Source organism: Ursus maritimus, unplaced genomic scaffold (genome assembly GCF_017311325.1).
Source record: "Ursus maritimus isolate PB19 unplaced genomic scaffold, ASM1731132v1 scaffold_12, whole genome shotgun sequence".
NCBI classification, from domain to species: Eukaryota; Metazoa; Chordata; class Mammalia; order Carnivora; family Ursidae; genus Ursus; species Ursus maritimus.
In genome coordinates this window covers 46668097-46683868 of record NW_024423564.1, presented here as the reverse complement: position 1 = coordinate 46683868, position 15772 = coordinate 46668097, and the positions used below count along the sequence as shown (strand labels likewise).

At 35.7% G+C, this 15772-nt stretch overlaps 1 protein-coding gene across 3 annotated transcripts in view; it reads right to left on the bottom strand.

Moving 5' to 3' along the window:
* ANKRD13C (ankyrin repeat domain 13C) overlaps window positions 1-15772 on the bottom strand; it is a 94409-nt gene that overhangs the window by 60771 nt on the left and 17866 nt on the right. For all 3 annotated transcript variants that reach the window (XM_008690726.2, XM_008690727.2, XM_008690725.2), the window contains exon 2: window positions 13007-13048. In XM_008690726.2, the coding sequence (XP_008688948.1) occupies window positions 13007-13048 (42 nt within the window). The remainder of the gene's footprint in view (window positions 1-13006; window positions 13049-15772) is intronic.

The following is a 15772-nucleotide window of genomic DNA, read 5'->3' as shown; positions in this document are numbered from 1 at the left end:
ACAAGGTTATTTCAGATCCTTAGATTCAAGAAGTATCCATTCTATTACTTAAAAATAAATTGTATCTCTCCAAGGAAGTACTATGTTCCTTAATAATTATCCCTAAGAGTATTTTGAGAATATTTCCATAGTCTAAAAGATAACCCAGGATCCCCAAGAGTAATTTACATCAAAATTCCACTAATAAAACTCAAAAGAGGATCTGTACGTATGTAATGTCAAGTGAAAAGTTCCTAATTTATTTCAGTTAAAAAAAAAAGGGGGGCTTTCCAAAAGGACCAGTAATGTTTCCATAAACCCTTATTTTTCAAATGTTATAATTATTTTACTTCAGGGAAACAGTCAAAAGAGGAAAAAATCTGTTTATGATTCCAAGGACAAATCTGGAAAGTCTTTTTAGTAATCAAAAGAAGTCTAAGGTATAGACCCTTCTATAGGTTGAAGATACTCTTCTTAAAAATTAGAAATAAAAGGTATATTAATAGGCAAAAAATTCAAAACTGAGGCTCATGGAAATTTAGGATGGCTATCCATTAGTAAATTTCCTAAATGAATACTTCATTCATTCAATCAGTCATTCAGCAAATATGCTATTTCTAAGCACTAAGTCCTTGATAAAAGCAGTGAGAAGAAAGATAAGGTCTTGCTATCAGAGAGCTTACATCCTGTGTTAGAAGAAAATAAGTAAACTAATAAGTAAAAAAAAAAAAGTCAGATAATGGTAAGTGCTTTGAAGGAAATAACGGTGTAATGACAATGTCATGTAGTTAAGCACAAGTGGAAGAAGAATGTGATTCCTAGTTATAAAACGAATAACTATACCAACATATAGCACTAGGAATAACTATGCTAAGTTTTATTAAAATGAAATAAAATAAATAGAGAAATTTCACAAAGGTACTTAAGAAAGTCTACAGCAGTATACAAGAACATAGGTACAAGAGGGGCTCCTAGGTAGCTCAGTCAGTTAAGCATCCGACTCTTGATTTCATGAGATCAAGCCCCACATTGGGCTCTGTGCTAGTGTGGTCTGCTTAAGATTCTCTCTCCCTCTGCCCTTCCCCCACCTTCTCTCCCTCCCCCCCCCAAAAAAAGAGAGAGAGAGAGAGAGAAAAAGAGAGAATATATGTACAAGAATGTATATTCTAGCAGTTTATAATGGCAAATATACTGGAAACTAAATGAATATCCATCATGGGGGACTGACTGACTGATAGGATGCATCTATACCACTAGAGTAATATACAGCCATTTTTAAAGAATAGTGTCATATCAAAAGGACATATGAACCAGGCTGAATGCTCAGGTACTGGCCAAATTTGGGAAGCTGCACATTAAAAAGAATAATGATTAGTTATAACACATTAAACTAAAAACAATCAATTACAGAAAAATGCCAGCTAATAAACGTAGAAGAAATGGTAGAATTTGAAAATCAGTGTATTACAACACCAAAGTAATAACTGATTTAGGCAAATGTCCTCAATGAATGCTAAAGCCACTATATAAAATGCTACAGTGCTGGAAAATAGGACATTCACATGATACCAAAGTATTATCCCAAGATCACTTACAAATTATAAAGAGAAAAATGCTCCTTTCCAGTGAAGATATCTGGAGATCATCAGCTTAAACAAGTGACCAAACATGGTGGCATTAATAGTGGCATAGCTTGACATTATATGTTTCTAATGTGATGTGACATAAAGTTCACAACATCACCTATGCAGTATTCTTTCTAGAAATATTTAACTTGAATCAAATCAAGCCTTGATACCTAATTTTCAATTTGCAGAAAATACACAAGATAAGAAACAAGTTAAATTATATCATAAGAAAATAATTAGGCAAATTTGAGATGGGAGACATTCTACAAATTGATTGGGCACACTATTCAAAAAGTGAAGTAGAAAGGAAGAAGAAAAAGCAGGCAAACTTTTCTAGATTAAAATAAAGTAACATAACCACCAAATGCAATGAGTAAATCTTAATTGGCTCTTGATTCAATATAAAGCACATATAGAAGAAATTTTTGGAACAACTGGAAAAATTAAAATATGGATTAGATATTAGAGATTATAATAATATTATTAATTTTCCTAAGTGTGATAATGGTAGGGGCACTTGGGTGGCTCAGTCAGTTAAGCATCTGCCTTCAGTTCAGGTCATGATCCCAGAGTCCCCCATGTTGGGTTCTCTGCTTAGCAGGGAGCCTGCTTCTCCCTCTCCCTCTGCCTGCTGCTCCCCCTGTTTGTGCTCTCTCCCTCCCTCTCTCTCTCTGTCAAATAAGTAAATAAAATCTTTTTTTAAAAAGTGTGATAATGATATTGTGGTTATGAAAGAGAATGTCCTTATTCTTAGAGATGCATGCTAAAGTATTTGGTGGTAAAATGTCATGTCTACATCGAACTTTCAAATGATACAGCAAAAATAATATATGTAACACTAAGAGAAAAACAAAGCAAATATGATAAAATGTTAACTATTGAACCTAGGTAGAGAGTATTAAAATGTTCGTTGTGATCATCAAATCATTCTGAATACCCAAGAATTCAACCTGAGGACTGACAGAACAAACTCCACAACTAGGGGGAGAAAAAAGGCCACATCAAGGAAGGTGGAAAGTGCAGTGAAGTGGTTTGAGAGAGAAAAGGACTGTGGGTGCTGGGGAGGGGAGAAAGCCCTGGTTACAGAGAAAGGCGAGAGAGTGGAGCACACAGGGATAAGCACAAGGAGAACACTTCCCCAAAGTCATTGACTGCGAAAATGAGAGGGGCTGATTCTCATGAGGTTTTGCAACCAGCAGGGTTCAAAGACAGGAGTTTTGGAGGTCTCTGGCCTTGGCAGCCATAGTGACCTGAGGGTACTGCCCTACTGCTGGAGAGAAGGCAGGCAAGCAACCCCTGGGAAGACAGCACAATCTGAGGACCACCTAGGGTACATGGAGGGAGTCTGTTCACTCTTCCTGGAATGCATCTGTGACAGCATTGTCTCTCCATGGACAAAGGAGCCCGCGGGCACCATTTCATTTCCCCCGCCCCTCAGCATAAGTGCAGAGGCACCTGCTGAGGGCGGCGAACCCGGACACTGGACACCGGCTATTTAGCCTGCTTTGTTCCAAATACCATGCCCCTGCATGCTGGCACCACTGCCCTTCTGGGTGAAACCTGTGTCAGTCCCAAGGCAGCAAAACCCTTACCCAGAAAACTAGCACAGGTTCCCGCCACACTGGGTCCCTAAAGGTTGAAGTTTTAAAAGTAAGCAGGCATGGGGGCACCTGGGTGGTTCAGTTGGTTAAATATCCAACTTGTGGTTTCAGCTTAGGTCATGATCTCCGGGTCCTGAGACTGAGCCCTGCATCAGGTTTGCACTCAGAGAGAGTTTGCTTGAGATTCTCTACTTCTCCCTTTCCCTCTGCGCGTGCTTTCTAAATAAATAAATAAACAAATAAATAAATATACAAACAATCTTAAAAGTCAGCGGGCTTGGTTGTAATAAAGCCCTAAGTGCATAGCCCTGCTCCAGGCAGGCAAGCAACCTGAAGACAGGCAATGTGAAAACAGGGATCCCAAAAACGGCTCGGACACATGAGGGGAAATTATTCGCTTTTCTGCAAGGCTTCCCTGAGAGCAGCAGGCAAGGACTCCCCTCTCCAGGGACAAAGGAGTTGGCTGGAGCCATTTCCCTCCCCGCCCCTCAAAAGAAACCAACTTCAGTAAACAGCACAGTGCCAACACTGGCTGTTTAACCTACTTACACCAGGTCCTGCCCTGCCACGCTCTGCTGGTGTGCTTCTCTCAGGCAAGTGTGCCTAATGACCAGCATAGCAAGCCCCTCCCCCCAGAAGACCAGCACAAACCCCCACATATGCCACGTCTACTGACCATAGAGTTCTGCAAAGCTTCAACTCTAGTGGAAATAGCATCAGGTCTCATTTAACAAGCAGACCAGAGCACACCTAGTTAAAACTCACCACACTCTGGCCAAGGTCCAAACACTGTCCACGGCAGGCAAGGAGAGCCTCTGTAGAGGACTGACCTGAGAGAAAGGGCAGAGAAAACACAGCAGCAGAGTGCAGGCAGCACACACCAGAGGCACTTCCTGAAGGGCCAGACCCTGGACATTATATGAACTCTCCTTCATAAAGCCATTACTCACGGGAGCAGGAAACATAACAGGATTTTCTAACACAGAGAAGACAGAGACCTATACAAAACGCCAAGATGGAGGAATTCATCCCAAAAGAAAAAACAAGAAAAGGTCACAGCCAGAGATCTAATCAAAACAAGTAAGTAATAGGCCTGATACAGAATTTAAAGCAACAATCATAAGAATACTCTCCAGTCTTGAGAAAAACTCATAGAAAACATCAGGAAGACCCTTACCAAAGAAATAAAAGAACTAAAAAACAATTGGCCAGAAAAGAAAAACCAATATCTGAGATTCAAAAGTAATGACAAGGATGGAAGAAGCAGAGTAATGAATAAGTGAAATAGAAGATAGAATTATGGAAAATTGGGCGCCTGGGTAGCTCAGTTGGTTAAGTGTCCACCTTCAGCTCAGGTCATGAGCCCAGGGTCCTGGGATTAAGTCCCACATGGGGCTCCCTGCTCAGTGGGGAGCCTGCTTCCCCTCTCCCTCTGCCCCTTCCCTGGCTTGTGCTCTCTCTTGCTCTCTCTCAAATAAATAAATAAAATCTTAAAAAAAAAGAATTATGAAAAATAATAAAGCTGAAAAAAAAGAAATAGCAATGGAACACGAGAGCAGACTTAGGGAACTCAATGACTCCACTAAATGTAATAACACTTGTTATCACAGGAGTCTCAGAAGAAGAAGAGAGAGAAAGGGGAGCAGACGGTTTATTTGAGGAAATAATAGCTGAAAACTTCTCTAACCTGTGGAAAAAAACAGATATCCAAATCCAGGAGGCACAGAGAACTCCTATCAAAATCAACAAAAGCAGGCCAACACCAAGACAAATTATAGTTAAATTTGCAAAATACAGTGATAAAGAAAAAATCCTAAAAGACAAAGAAGTCCTTAACTTACAAGGGAAGACCCATAACAGATCTATCCACAGAAACTTGAGAAGCCAGAAGCCAAGGGCATGATATATTTAACAGGCTGAATGGGAAAAATCTGCAATGAAAAATACTCTATCCAGCAAGGTTATCATTCAGAATAGGAGAGATAAAGAGTTCCCTAGATGAACAAAAGCTAAAGAACTTTGTGAACACTAAACCAGCCCTGCAAAAAATATTACAGGGGACTCTTCGAGTGGGAAGGAAAGACCAAAATGACAAAGACTAGAAAGGAACAGAGAAAATCTCTAGGAACAATGACAAAACAAGTAATAAAATGGCACTAATATGTACCAATAATTATCTGAATGTAATTGGACTAAATGCTCCGATCAAAAGACACAGGGTGTTGGAATGGATAAAAAAACAAGATCCATCTATATGCTGCATGCAAGAGACTCATTTTGGACCAAAGACACCTGCAGATTGAAAGTGGGAGGATAGAGAAACATTTGTCATGTAAATGGATATCAAAAGAAAGCCAGAGTAGCCATACTTATATCAGACAAACTAGATTTTAAACCAAAGACTATAACAAGAGATGAAGAAGGGCACTCTATCATAATAAAGGGGACTATCCAACAAGAAGACCTAACAATTGTAAATATTTATGCCACTAACGTAGGAGCACCCAAATATATAAAACAATAACAAACATAAAAGAATTCACTGATAATAATATAATAATAGTAGGGGACTTTAACACTCCACTTACATCAATGGACAGATCATCTAAGCAGAAAATCAACAAGGAAACACTGGCTTTGAATGGCACACTGGACCAGATAGACAACAGATATATTCAGAAAATTCCATTCTAAAGTAGCAAAATATTATGTTCTTTTCAAGTGTACATGGGACATTCTCCAGAAGAGATCACACACCAGGTCACAAATCAGGCCTCAATAAATAAGAAAAGACTGAGATCATACCATTCATCTTTTCTGACCACAACGCTATGAAACTTCACGTCAACCACAAGTAAAAATTTGGAAAGACCACAAATACATGGAGGTTAAAGAATATGGTACTACAGAATGAATGGGTCAATCAGAAAATTAAAGGAGAAATAAAAGAAACACAAGGGAACAAATAAAAATGAAAACACAATAGTCCAAAACATTTGGAACACAGCAAAAGCAGTCATAAGAGGGAAGTACATAGCAATACAGGCCTACCTCAAGAGGCAAGAAAAACCTCAAATAAACAACCTAACCTTATACCTAAAGGAGCTAGAAAAAGAACAACAAACAAAGCCTAGAGCCATCAGAGGAAGGGAAATAATAAAGATTAGAGTGGAAAAATGATACAGAAACTAAAAAAGCAGAACAGATCAATGAAACCAGGAGCCGGTTCTTTGAAAAAATTAATAAAATTGATAAACTCCTAGCCAGACTTATCAAAAAGAAAAGAGAAAGGATCCAAATAAATAAAATCATGAATGAGAAAGGAGAAATAACAACACCACAGAAATACAAGCAATTATAATAGAATATTATGAAAAATTATATGCCAACAAATCAGACAATCTGGAAGAAATAAATTCCGAGAAACATAAACTACCAAAACGAAAGCAATGAGAAACAGAAAACTTGAACAGACCAATAACCAGCAAAGAAATTGAATCAGTAATCAAAAGTCTCCCAACAAACCAAAGTCCAGGACCAGATGGCTTCCCAGGGGAGTTCTACCAAACAATTAAAGAAGAGTTAATACCTATTCTTCTCAAACTATTCCAAAAACAGAAATGGAAGGAAAACTCCCAAACTCATTCTATGAGGCCAGCATTAGCCCAATTCCAAAACCAGATAAAGATTCCATTAAAAAAGAGAACTACAGGCCAATATCCCTGATGAACATGGAAGCAAAAATTCTCAACAAAATACTAGTAAATCAAATCCAATAGTACATTAAAAGAATCATTCACCATGATCAAGTGGGATTTATTCCTAGGCTGCAAGGGTGGTTTAATATTTACAAATCATTCAATGTGCTACACCACATTAATAAAAGAAAGGATAAGAACCATATGATCCTCTCAATAGATGCAGAAAAGACATCTGACAAAGTACAACATCCATTCATGATGAAAACCCTCAACAAAGTAGGGATAGAGGGAACATACCTCAACATGATAAAGGCCATATATGGAAAACCACAGCCAATTATCCTCAATGGGGAAAAACTGAAAGCTTTCCCTCTACTGTCAGAACAAGACAGGGATATCCACTCTCACCACTGTTATTTAACATAGTACTGGAAGTCTTAGCCTCAGCAATCAGACAACAAAAAGAAATAAAAGGCATCCAAAATCAGCAAGAAGAAGTCAAACTTTCACTATTCACAGATGACATGATACTCTACGTAGAAAACCCAAAAGACTCCACCAAAAAACTGCTAGAACTGCTATATGAACTCAGTAAAGCCTAGGATACAAATTCAATGTACAGAAATCTGTTGCATTTCTATACACCAATAATGAAGCAACAAAAAGAGAAATCAAGGCATCAATCCCATTTATCAATGCACCAAAAACCATACAATATAGGAATAAACCTACCAAAGAGGTAAAAGATCTATACTTTGAATACTGTAAAACACTTATGAAAGAAATTGAAGATGAAATAAAGAAATAGAAAGACATTCCACGTTCATGGATGGGAAGAACACATATTGTTAAAATATCTATACCACCCAAAGCAATCTACACATTTAATGCAATCCCTATCAAAATATCAATAGCATTTTTCATAGAGCTAGAACAAACAATCCTAAAATCTGTATGGAGCCACAGAAGACCCCACATAGCCAAAACAACACTGAAAAAGAAAAGCAAAGCTGAAGCATCAAAATTCTGGACTTCAAGTTATATTGCAAAGCTGCAGTGATCAAGATAATATGGTACTAATACAAAAACAGAGACACAGATGGAACCGAATATAAAACCCAGAAATAGACCCACAACTATATGATCAACTAATCTTCAACAAAGCAGGAAAGAATATCCAATGAAAAAAAAGATAGTCCTTTCAACAAATGGTGTTGGGAAAACTGGACAGCAACATGTAGAAGAATGAAACTGGACCACCTTCTTACACCATATACAAAAATAAATTCAAAATGGATGAAAGACCTAAATGTGAGACCTGAAACCATCAACATCCTAGAGGAGAACACAGGCAGCAACCTCCTTAACATAGGCTAGAAACTTCTTTCTAGATACGTCTCCTGAGGCAAGGCAAACAAAAGCAAAACATGAACTATTGGGACTTCAAGATAAAAAGCTTTTATAAAGCAAAGGAAACAATCCACAAAACTCAAAGGCAATCTCTGGAAGGGGAGAAGATATTTGCCAATTACATATCTGATAAAGGGTTAGTATCCAAAATATATAAAGAATGTATAAAATTCAACAGCCAAAAAACAAGCCAGATAACAAATGGGCAAAATTCGTGAGTAGACATTTTTCCAAAGACGACATCCAGATGGCCAACAGACACATGAAAAGATGCTCAACATCACTCACCATCAGGGAGATACAAATCAAAACTACAATGAGATATGGCCTCACACCTGTCAGAATGGCTAAAATTAACGACACAGGAAACAACAGGTATTGTTGGATGTGGAGAAAAGGGAACCCTCTCACACTGTTGGTGAGAATGCAAACTGGTGCAGCCACTCTGGGAAACAGTATGGAGGTTCCTCAAAAAGTTAAAAATAGAACTACCCTATGATCCAGCAATTGAACTACTAGGTATTTACCCAAAGGATACAAAAATACTGATTCAAAGGAGCACATGTACCCTGATGTTTATAGCAGCATTACCAACAATAGCCAAATTATAAAGAGCCCAAATGCCCATTGGCTGATGAAAGGATAAAGAAGAGGTGCCATACACACACACACACACACACTCACACACACACATTAATGGGATATTACTCAGCCATCAAAAGAATGAAATCTTGCCATTTTGCAGTGACGTGGATGGAGCTAGAGAGTATTATGCTCAGCGAAGTAAGTCAGTCAGAAAGACAAGTACCACAGGATTTCACTCATGCAGAATTCAAAAAGAAAAAGAGATGAACATGGGGAGTGGGCAGGGTGAGGCAAAGCAGATAAGAGACTCTCAACTATCGATAACAAACTGACGGTTACTAGAAGGGAGGTGGGCAGTGGGATGGTTTATATGGGTGATGGGTATTAAGGAGGGCACTTGTGATGAGTACTGGGTGTTGTATGTAAGTGATCAATCACTAAATTCTGCAACTAAACCTAGTATTACACTGTATGTTAACTAACTGGAATTTAAATAAAAACTTAAAAAAAAAATAAGAAAGAAGGAGGTTAACAAGGAAAGAGGATGACAGCCCAGCTAAAAAGAATTTTTTTAAATAAATAAAATTGATTCTCCAAGAAACCTACCATCATGGGGTTTTATGCAAGTTAAGTGTGTATGTGTGTACATATAAAGAAGTTAGGGGAACATAAACATGGATAGATATCTACGGACTTACAGAACTATTTCATAATAAACTTTTCAGTAAAAAGAAAAATATAGCAAAGTACTGTGTATGGTGATTCAACTTCAGTAAAAACAAACTAAGCCCCTGCGTTATATAAGTAAGGAGAAAGGGGTGCAAGGATACCCACAAGGCTATTAATGTTAATTACATCAGGAGAAAAAGTAGAAGAGACAATATTTTTATATGTTTTTCTACTGTATTATTTCAATTGTTTCAATAGTTATATATTAATAGCCTAAAATAAAGCAAGATGGACAACAATCTAAAGCAATATCCCAATTATATAAACTAAGGTATAAGACTGGTATGACTTATATATATGTTAGACATGTCAGCTATGTTTTCTGATATGCCATAAATCCTGCTGAATGGCTGCCCTTGACTCACCCTCCACTCACAATTCAAGTGATGTAGAAACGAGCAACTAAAAAATACGTCAGATCATCATAAATATGTCAGTCACCTATAACATATTCTGAGACATGAAAAAAAAAAAGCAGGATCAATCAAATGCCTCTCCCAGCAATTTTAACAATGAGTAATAAAAAAACAAGACAGTTAACAACCAGGCACTAAGGCTTAAAAAATGCATAAGTGTGCCACAAAGAAGTTAGGACTTGAGGAGTCTGGATAAAATGAAATTATGAGGAGTAGAAATCACATACAAATAAGCAAGAGCTATAAAGATAATAAAATACAAAGAGAATAAGATAAATAGGACAGTGCAAAGGAAAAAGAACATCCAGACAGAGACTTATGAGAGTAAGAAATCATACTAACTCTAGAGTCATTTCAGGGAAAATATTATACAAAAACTGCAGACCCAGAAGAATGAATTAAAAGGTGCAGCAACTGGTTCGATGAACCTTTCTCTCATGTCCAACCAAAAGGATAAGAAATAAAGATTACTTTTCTATTTCACATCTTCTAAAGATTCCTGAAATCTTCTTTAAGTATAACGTTCTTTCCATTTCAACTCAAATCCATAATTCAACAACTTCCCAGCCTAGAAGGCCAACATGGTTAACAGTCCCAGAAATTCAGAAAAAAAATCAGACTTCAATGGTAAAAAAATAAGGTTGTTAAGATGAATGAGAAAAGTAAATAACAGTGTAAAAGTCCTAGGATATCCCTCTTTAAGTCAATCAACAAATATTATTTGAGCACCCTGGGTATTTTTACCGTGTTTACAGACAAGTATGCAAACAGCAAGTTTTCATTCAACAATGAAATCAGTAAAAAAAGTATATTTATCTCTAAGGAAGAAGATAAAAGAGAATGGAGTGCCATAGACTGAAGAGTGGTACAATGCAAAATTAATTTACAGAATTAATAAGGTAGAAGTTTTATCTTCCACTACACATTTCAATATTGCTCCTATGTAACCAAATCTCAAAAATATGAAAAGGCCATAAAGAAAAAAGCGAAAAAGAGTATGTAACTAAAAAAATGTAAATATATCAGTATACTAACTGTTGTACCTACTCTACATGAAAAGGACTCAGAAAAAGTGAATATTGATATTATTTGCAGATCCTGAATCATCTAACCAAGTGTTCCCCAAAAATACATTCCACAGAACTCTAGTCTCTCAAGATACATGTGGGAAAAAGCAAATCAAAAAACTCTGGAGAACAACGACTGTATATCCAACACCTGCCCCAACTTAGAAGGTCACAATGCATATCAGCATATTAAAGTTCTAACAAAGATCACAATAAAAAACTGTTTAATACGTACTGACCCACTATTTTCCAAATAGATTTGACCTGGAAATACTATTTTCTCCTAAACTTTTATCAGTATGCCATAACACTAATGTTCTGTGAAACATAAACAGGCTAATTAATGTAAACCTATGATAAAGCATAATAATACCATTTCTGTTTTTCTTTCAATACTTTATTATAAAAAATTCCAAATATTCAAGAAAAGCAGAAAGATGATCACAATGAACATTCAAATACTCTATACCAAGGTTTAACAGTTGTTAACATTTTATCACATTCGCTTTGTCTTCCCCTTAGTGTTATATATAATGATGTAATTTACATATATATAAAGAACAGCAGACACACCGTAAGAGATAGACAGATGGTAGGTAAGCAGGTAGGTAGAGAGAGATTGTGGGGTGGAGGGAGAAGAATGGCTGATTCCTCATATAGTCTTTGTTATTTCTCTTCCTGAGATATAGCTAGTCCTCATTTCTTGAGTTTCTATAATATGTAGCCTCTTAATAAATCTCTTTACTTAGAAGTTACACGAGTATTCCTTGCAAGAAGGTATTTTTTTAAAAAGCATAACTAAATAAAAAAAGAACTAAAAAAATATTTGAGTCAGCATATTATACAGAATTAAAATCAAAATTAAATTAGTCTGCAGATCATATCCTTAAGCATATAAACTTAAAAACCTAACTAAGGAAAGAATTTTGTTTCTCAACAAAGCAAGTTCTGGTCACACCCCTGGGATCTGCATACATTCAGTTCAAATGTTTACACCAACGGTATTATACTATGTATCAGTAATCGATGTTCCAAAATTATACTCCTAGATCACCAGAAAGAAAAGCGTTAACAAAAATTTATTACCCTGTTTAAAAATGTAAACCTACGTTTTAAAAGATTTTTATCAAACACATCTAAAATTTAAAAATCTAGCATAAAAATGTTGCCAATATGCTATCTGAAATCCTCACTTTCCAGGATTACTGGGAAGATTTTATTACTTCTAGGAATAGCCTTAAAAAGTAAATCTTTTAGGGGCACCTGGGTGGCTCAGTCAGCTAACCATCTGCCTTCAGCTGGGGACATGATCCTCAGGGTCCTAGAATCAGGCCCGCATGGGGGCTCCCTGCTCAGTGGGTCTGCTTCTCTCTCCCTTTGTCTCTGCCCCTCCCCCCGGCTCATGCTCTTCTCTCTCTCAAATAAATAAAATCTTTTTTTTTTTAAAGTAAATCTTTTAAACCATCTATGAAGGTTTTTTTAAAGAACAAGTTCTTACAATCATCTAACACACAAAACGTTAGCCTTCTGAGTTTAGATATACAAAACAATCCCTATTAAAGAATCTTATAAACTCTCTGAATATTAAAAGGATTATAATAAACAAATCTTAATAGTTGGAAATTATAAATACTTGATAAAATAACAATAAGAAAAAAAAAACACCATTTCAAAAAGTGTAAAATTAGTACAGGATTTCCATTAACTCTTAAGATGAACTATGGAAAATGAGAAAATATTTTTAATATACTGAATCCTAACTCAATTAGCAAATAAAATAATCAGGTAAATTTTGAAAAACTCAAAAAACAAAATTCATTTTAAAAATTTATAACTACATTTGATATTACATTAGTGAAGTTAAACATAAGAAAGGAAATATTTACTAACCTTTATTCCCTAACATCACAGCAAGATGTAAAGGAGTGTTTCCTAAAATTAAAAAAAAATAAATAAATTAGTATAAAAACATAGGAAATTTTATTTAAAAGTGGTTTTATTTCCTTCAGAAATCTCACTGACAGATTTTAAGCAAAAATAATGTGACTGCAAAATGATCTTCTTTATATGGCAAATTCAAAGTTAGAGGTTTCTAAATACAACGTATTCTACTCCCCACCCTTCAATGCCCACCAAAAAAAAGGATACCCCAGTTTGCTTTTGAGATTTCTTCTCCAATAGATTTCACAGATTCCTTTGCTACTAATTTCTCTATCATATCATTCTTTGTTCATTCAGCAAACAATTTAAATACCTATTATATACTCATCTTTGGGGACAGATATCAAAAAGACCCAATCCCAGTCCTCAAGTTGTTCAGAAGTCTTCTGTTAGAGATTGATATGAAAATAAATAATTGCTATTATTATTTATTAGAATAGAAGAGAGTACAGCATGATAATGGAACACAAAACAGAGCTCCTAATTCTGCCCGTGCAAACAGAATTAACTATTGAAGAGGAACCAGACTGAAATGAGTCTTGAAGAATGGGTTAGAAATTTATAGGCAGGGGCGCCTGGGTGGCACAGCGGTTAAGCGTCTGCCTTCGGCTCAGGGCGTGATCCCGGCATTATGGGATCGAGCCCCACATCAGGCTCCTCCGCTGGGAGCCTGCTTCTTCCTCTCCCACTCCCCCTGCTTGTGTTCCCTCTCTCGCTGGCTGTCTCTATCTCTGTCGAATAAATAAATAAAATCTTAAAAAAAAAAAAAATTTATAGGCAAACAATGCAATACTGACTAGTATTCCATATTAAAAACAATTCCCCCAAATTACATTCAAATGCAAGAACAGTTTATATTTAGGAAACAAACAAATGTTTATGACTAGTCGGGGTAAAGAGAATAGTAAATAATGAAATTGGCAAAATGAGCAAAATGGCCTATGCTATGAAGTTTGGACTATATCCCATTAGTTGATGTCATATAATGATTAATTTAATTTCAAAATGATACCCTAAGCCACACTAGTAGCCTAAAAGCATCTTGATTATAAAAGAAAGCAAACCTATAGTAATATTTTTTTAAAAAGTCACTGAATAAATTTATATATACTAATTTTCAGATATTAGCATTTTTACAGAAGGCACCACATGAACAATTTTTGCCAATAAAATGAGCTGCACGCTTATCAAAAAACCATATACAGGATAAAACAAGATTTGACTACTTTTTTAAAAAAACCTTATATATGATCTACCTCAATCTCTTAGCTTGACAAAAATGCCAAAATGGTCAAAATACACACACAAAATCTGCTAATAAAAGCACAATGGAATATGAATTATTGGCTGTAAATATAGCAAGATAGTATTTTGTGCAAAATTTAGAAGTTCAATAAATTCACTAAACTTAAACTTTCTCTGTAAGTAATTTTATAAAACAAAAAACCTGGACCAACAATAAATTCCTTCATCCTATCAGGAACAACAACAAAAAGACAGATTTGGGCACATAATTCACATTATGTTATTCCAAAATAAAATTTCCCTTAGCAACTAGGCAATATACTCCCCAGTTTTCACATTCATAACAAATTCCAGTTGAGATATGCAAACTTTGCTAATAATCATACATTGAAGCATGTCCCCAGAAAAGAGGTTTTGCTTACAATACTACTAAACTTTACTAGTTGCCAAATTATTGGTATAAACTATTTTCCAAAAGACAAACTTCAATTCTCCAAATATTTCAGATTCTTTAGGGAGCTAGGTATCTTCTTTTATGCTGTTATCTATTCTTACAAGTTTGTATTTTTATCTTATAGAGTCAATATTCATTTAGATTTACTTACCATTTTTGTTGCTCTTCATTCCTTCCTTCATTTCTAACCTTCCATCAGAATCATTTTTCTTCTACCCAAAACATATCCTTCAAGATTACCTTGTGTGAAGGTGTGATAAGTGAATTCCCTCAGGTTTTTGTTTGTAACTGTGTATTCAAATTCAATCTTGAAGAACACTGTACTGAGTATATAAATTATTGATTGGCTATTATTTTTCCCCTGCACTCTATGTGGTCTTTTGGTCTCCTTTTTTGCTGAGAAGGCAGCCATAGGACTTTCTATCCCTCCTTTGAAAGTAACATGACATTTCTGGCTAAATTTGTTTTGTTTTGTTTTGTTTAAATTATCAGCCATTTCACTCCAATGTGGATTCCTGTTTTTATTCTGCTAGGGTTGGACTTCTTGAATCTCTGAATCAGTGTCTTTCCACAATTTTGTAAAACTCTCAGCAAGTATCTCTCCAAATATTGCCTTAGCTCCATTTCCTCTCTTCTCTCCCAGGGTTCAATTAAAGTAGAACTTGTCACCCTTCCTATTTTTTTTTAAACTTCTTTCCCTTTCCAATTTCATTACAGATACATTCTTTTAACCTATTTCCAAGATCATGAATTCTGTCTTTTTCAGGGTCTAAGCCTATTTATTTAGTTTGGAATTTCAGCTATTATATTTTTCCATTTGAGAATTTCTATTTGGTTCATTTTCAAATACATGACTTCAATTTTTATAATTGCCTGTTCTCCACTAAAATATTCAGACTTGTCTCTTATCCCTCAAGAACATAATAAACATTCTTATTTAAAGCCTCTAAAAATAATTATAATAAATGAAGCTCTGATGAGTTTATTTTTTTCCCCCTGGTTCTCACTTATGTTGT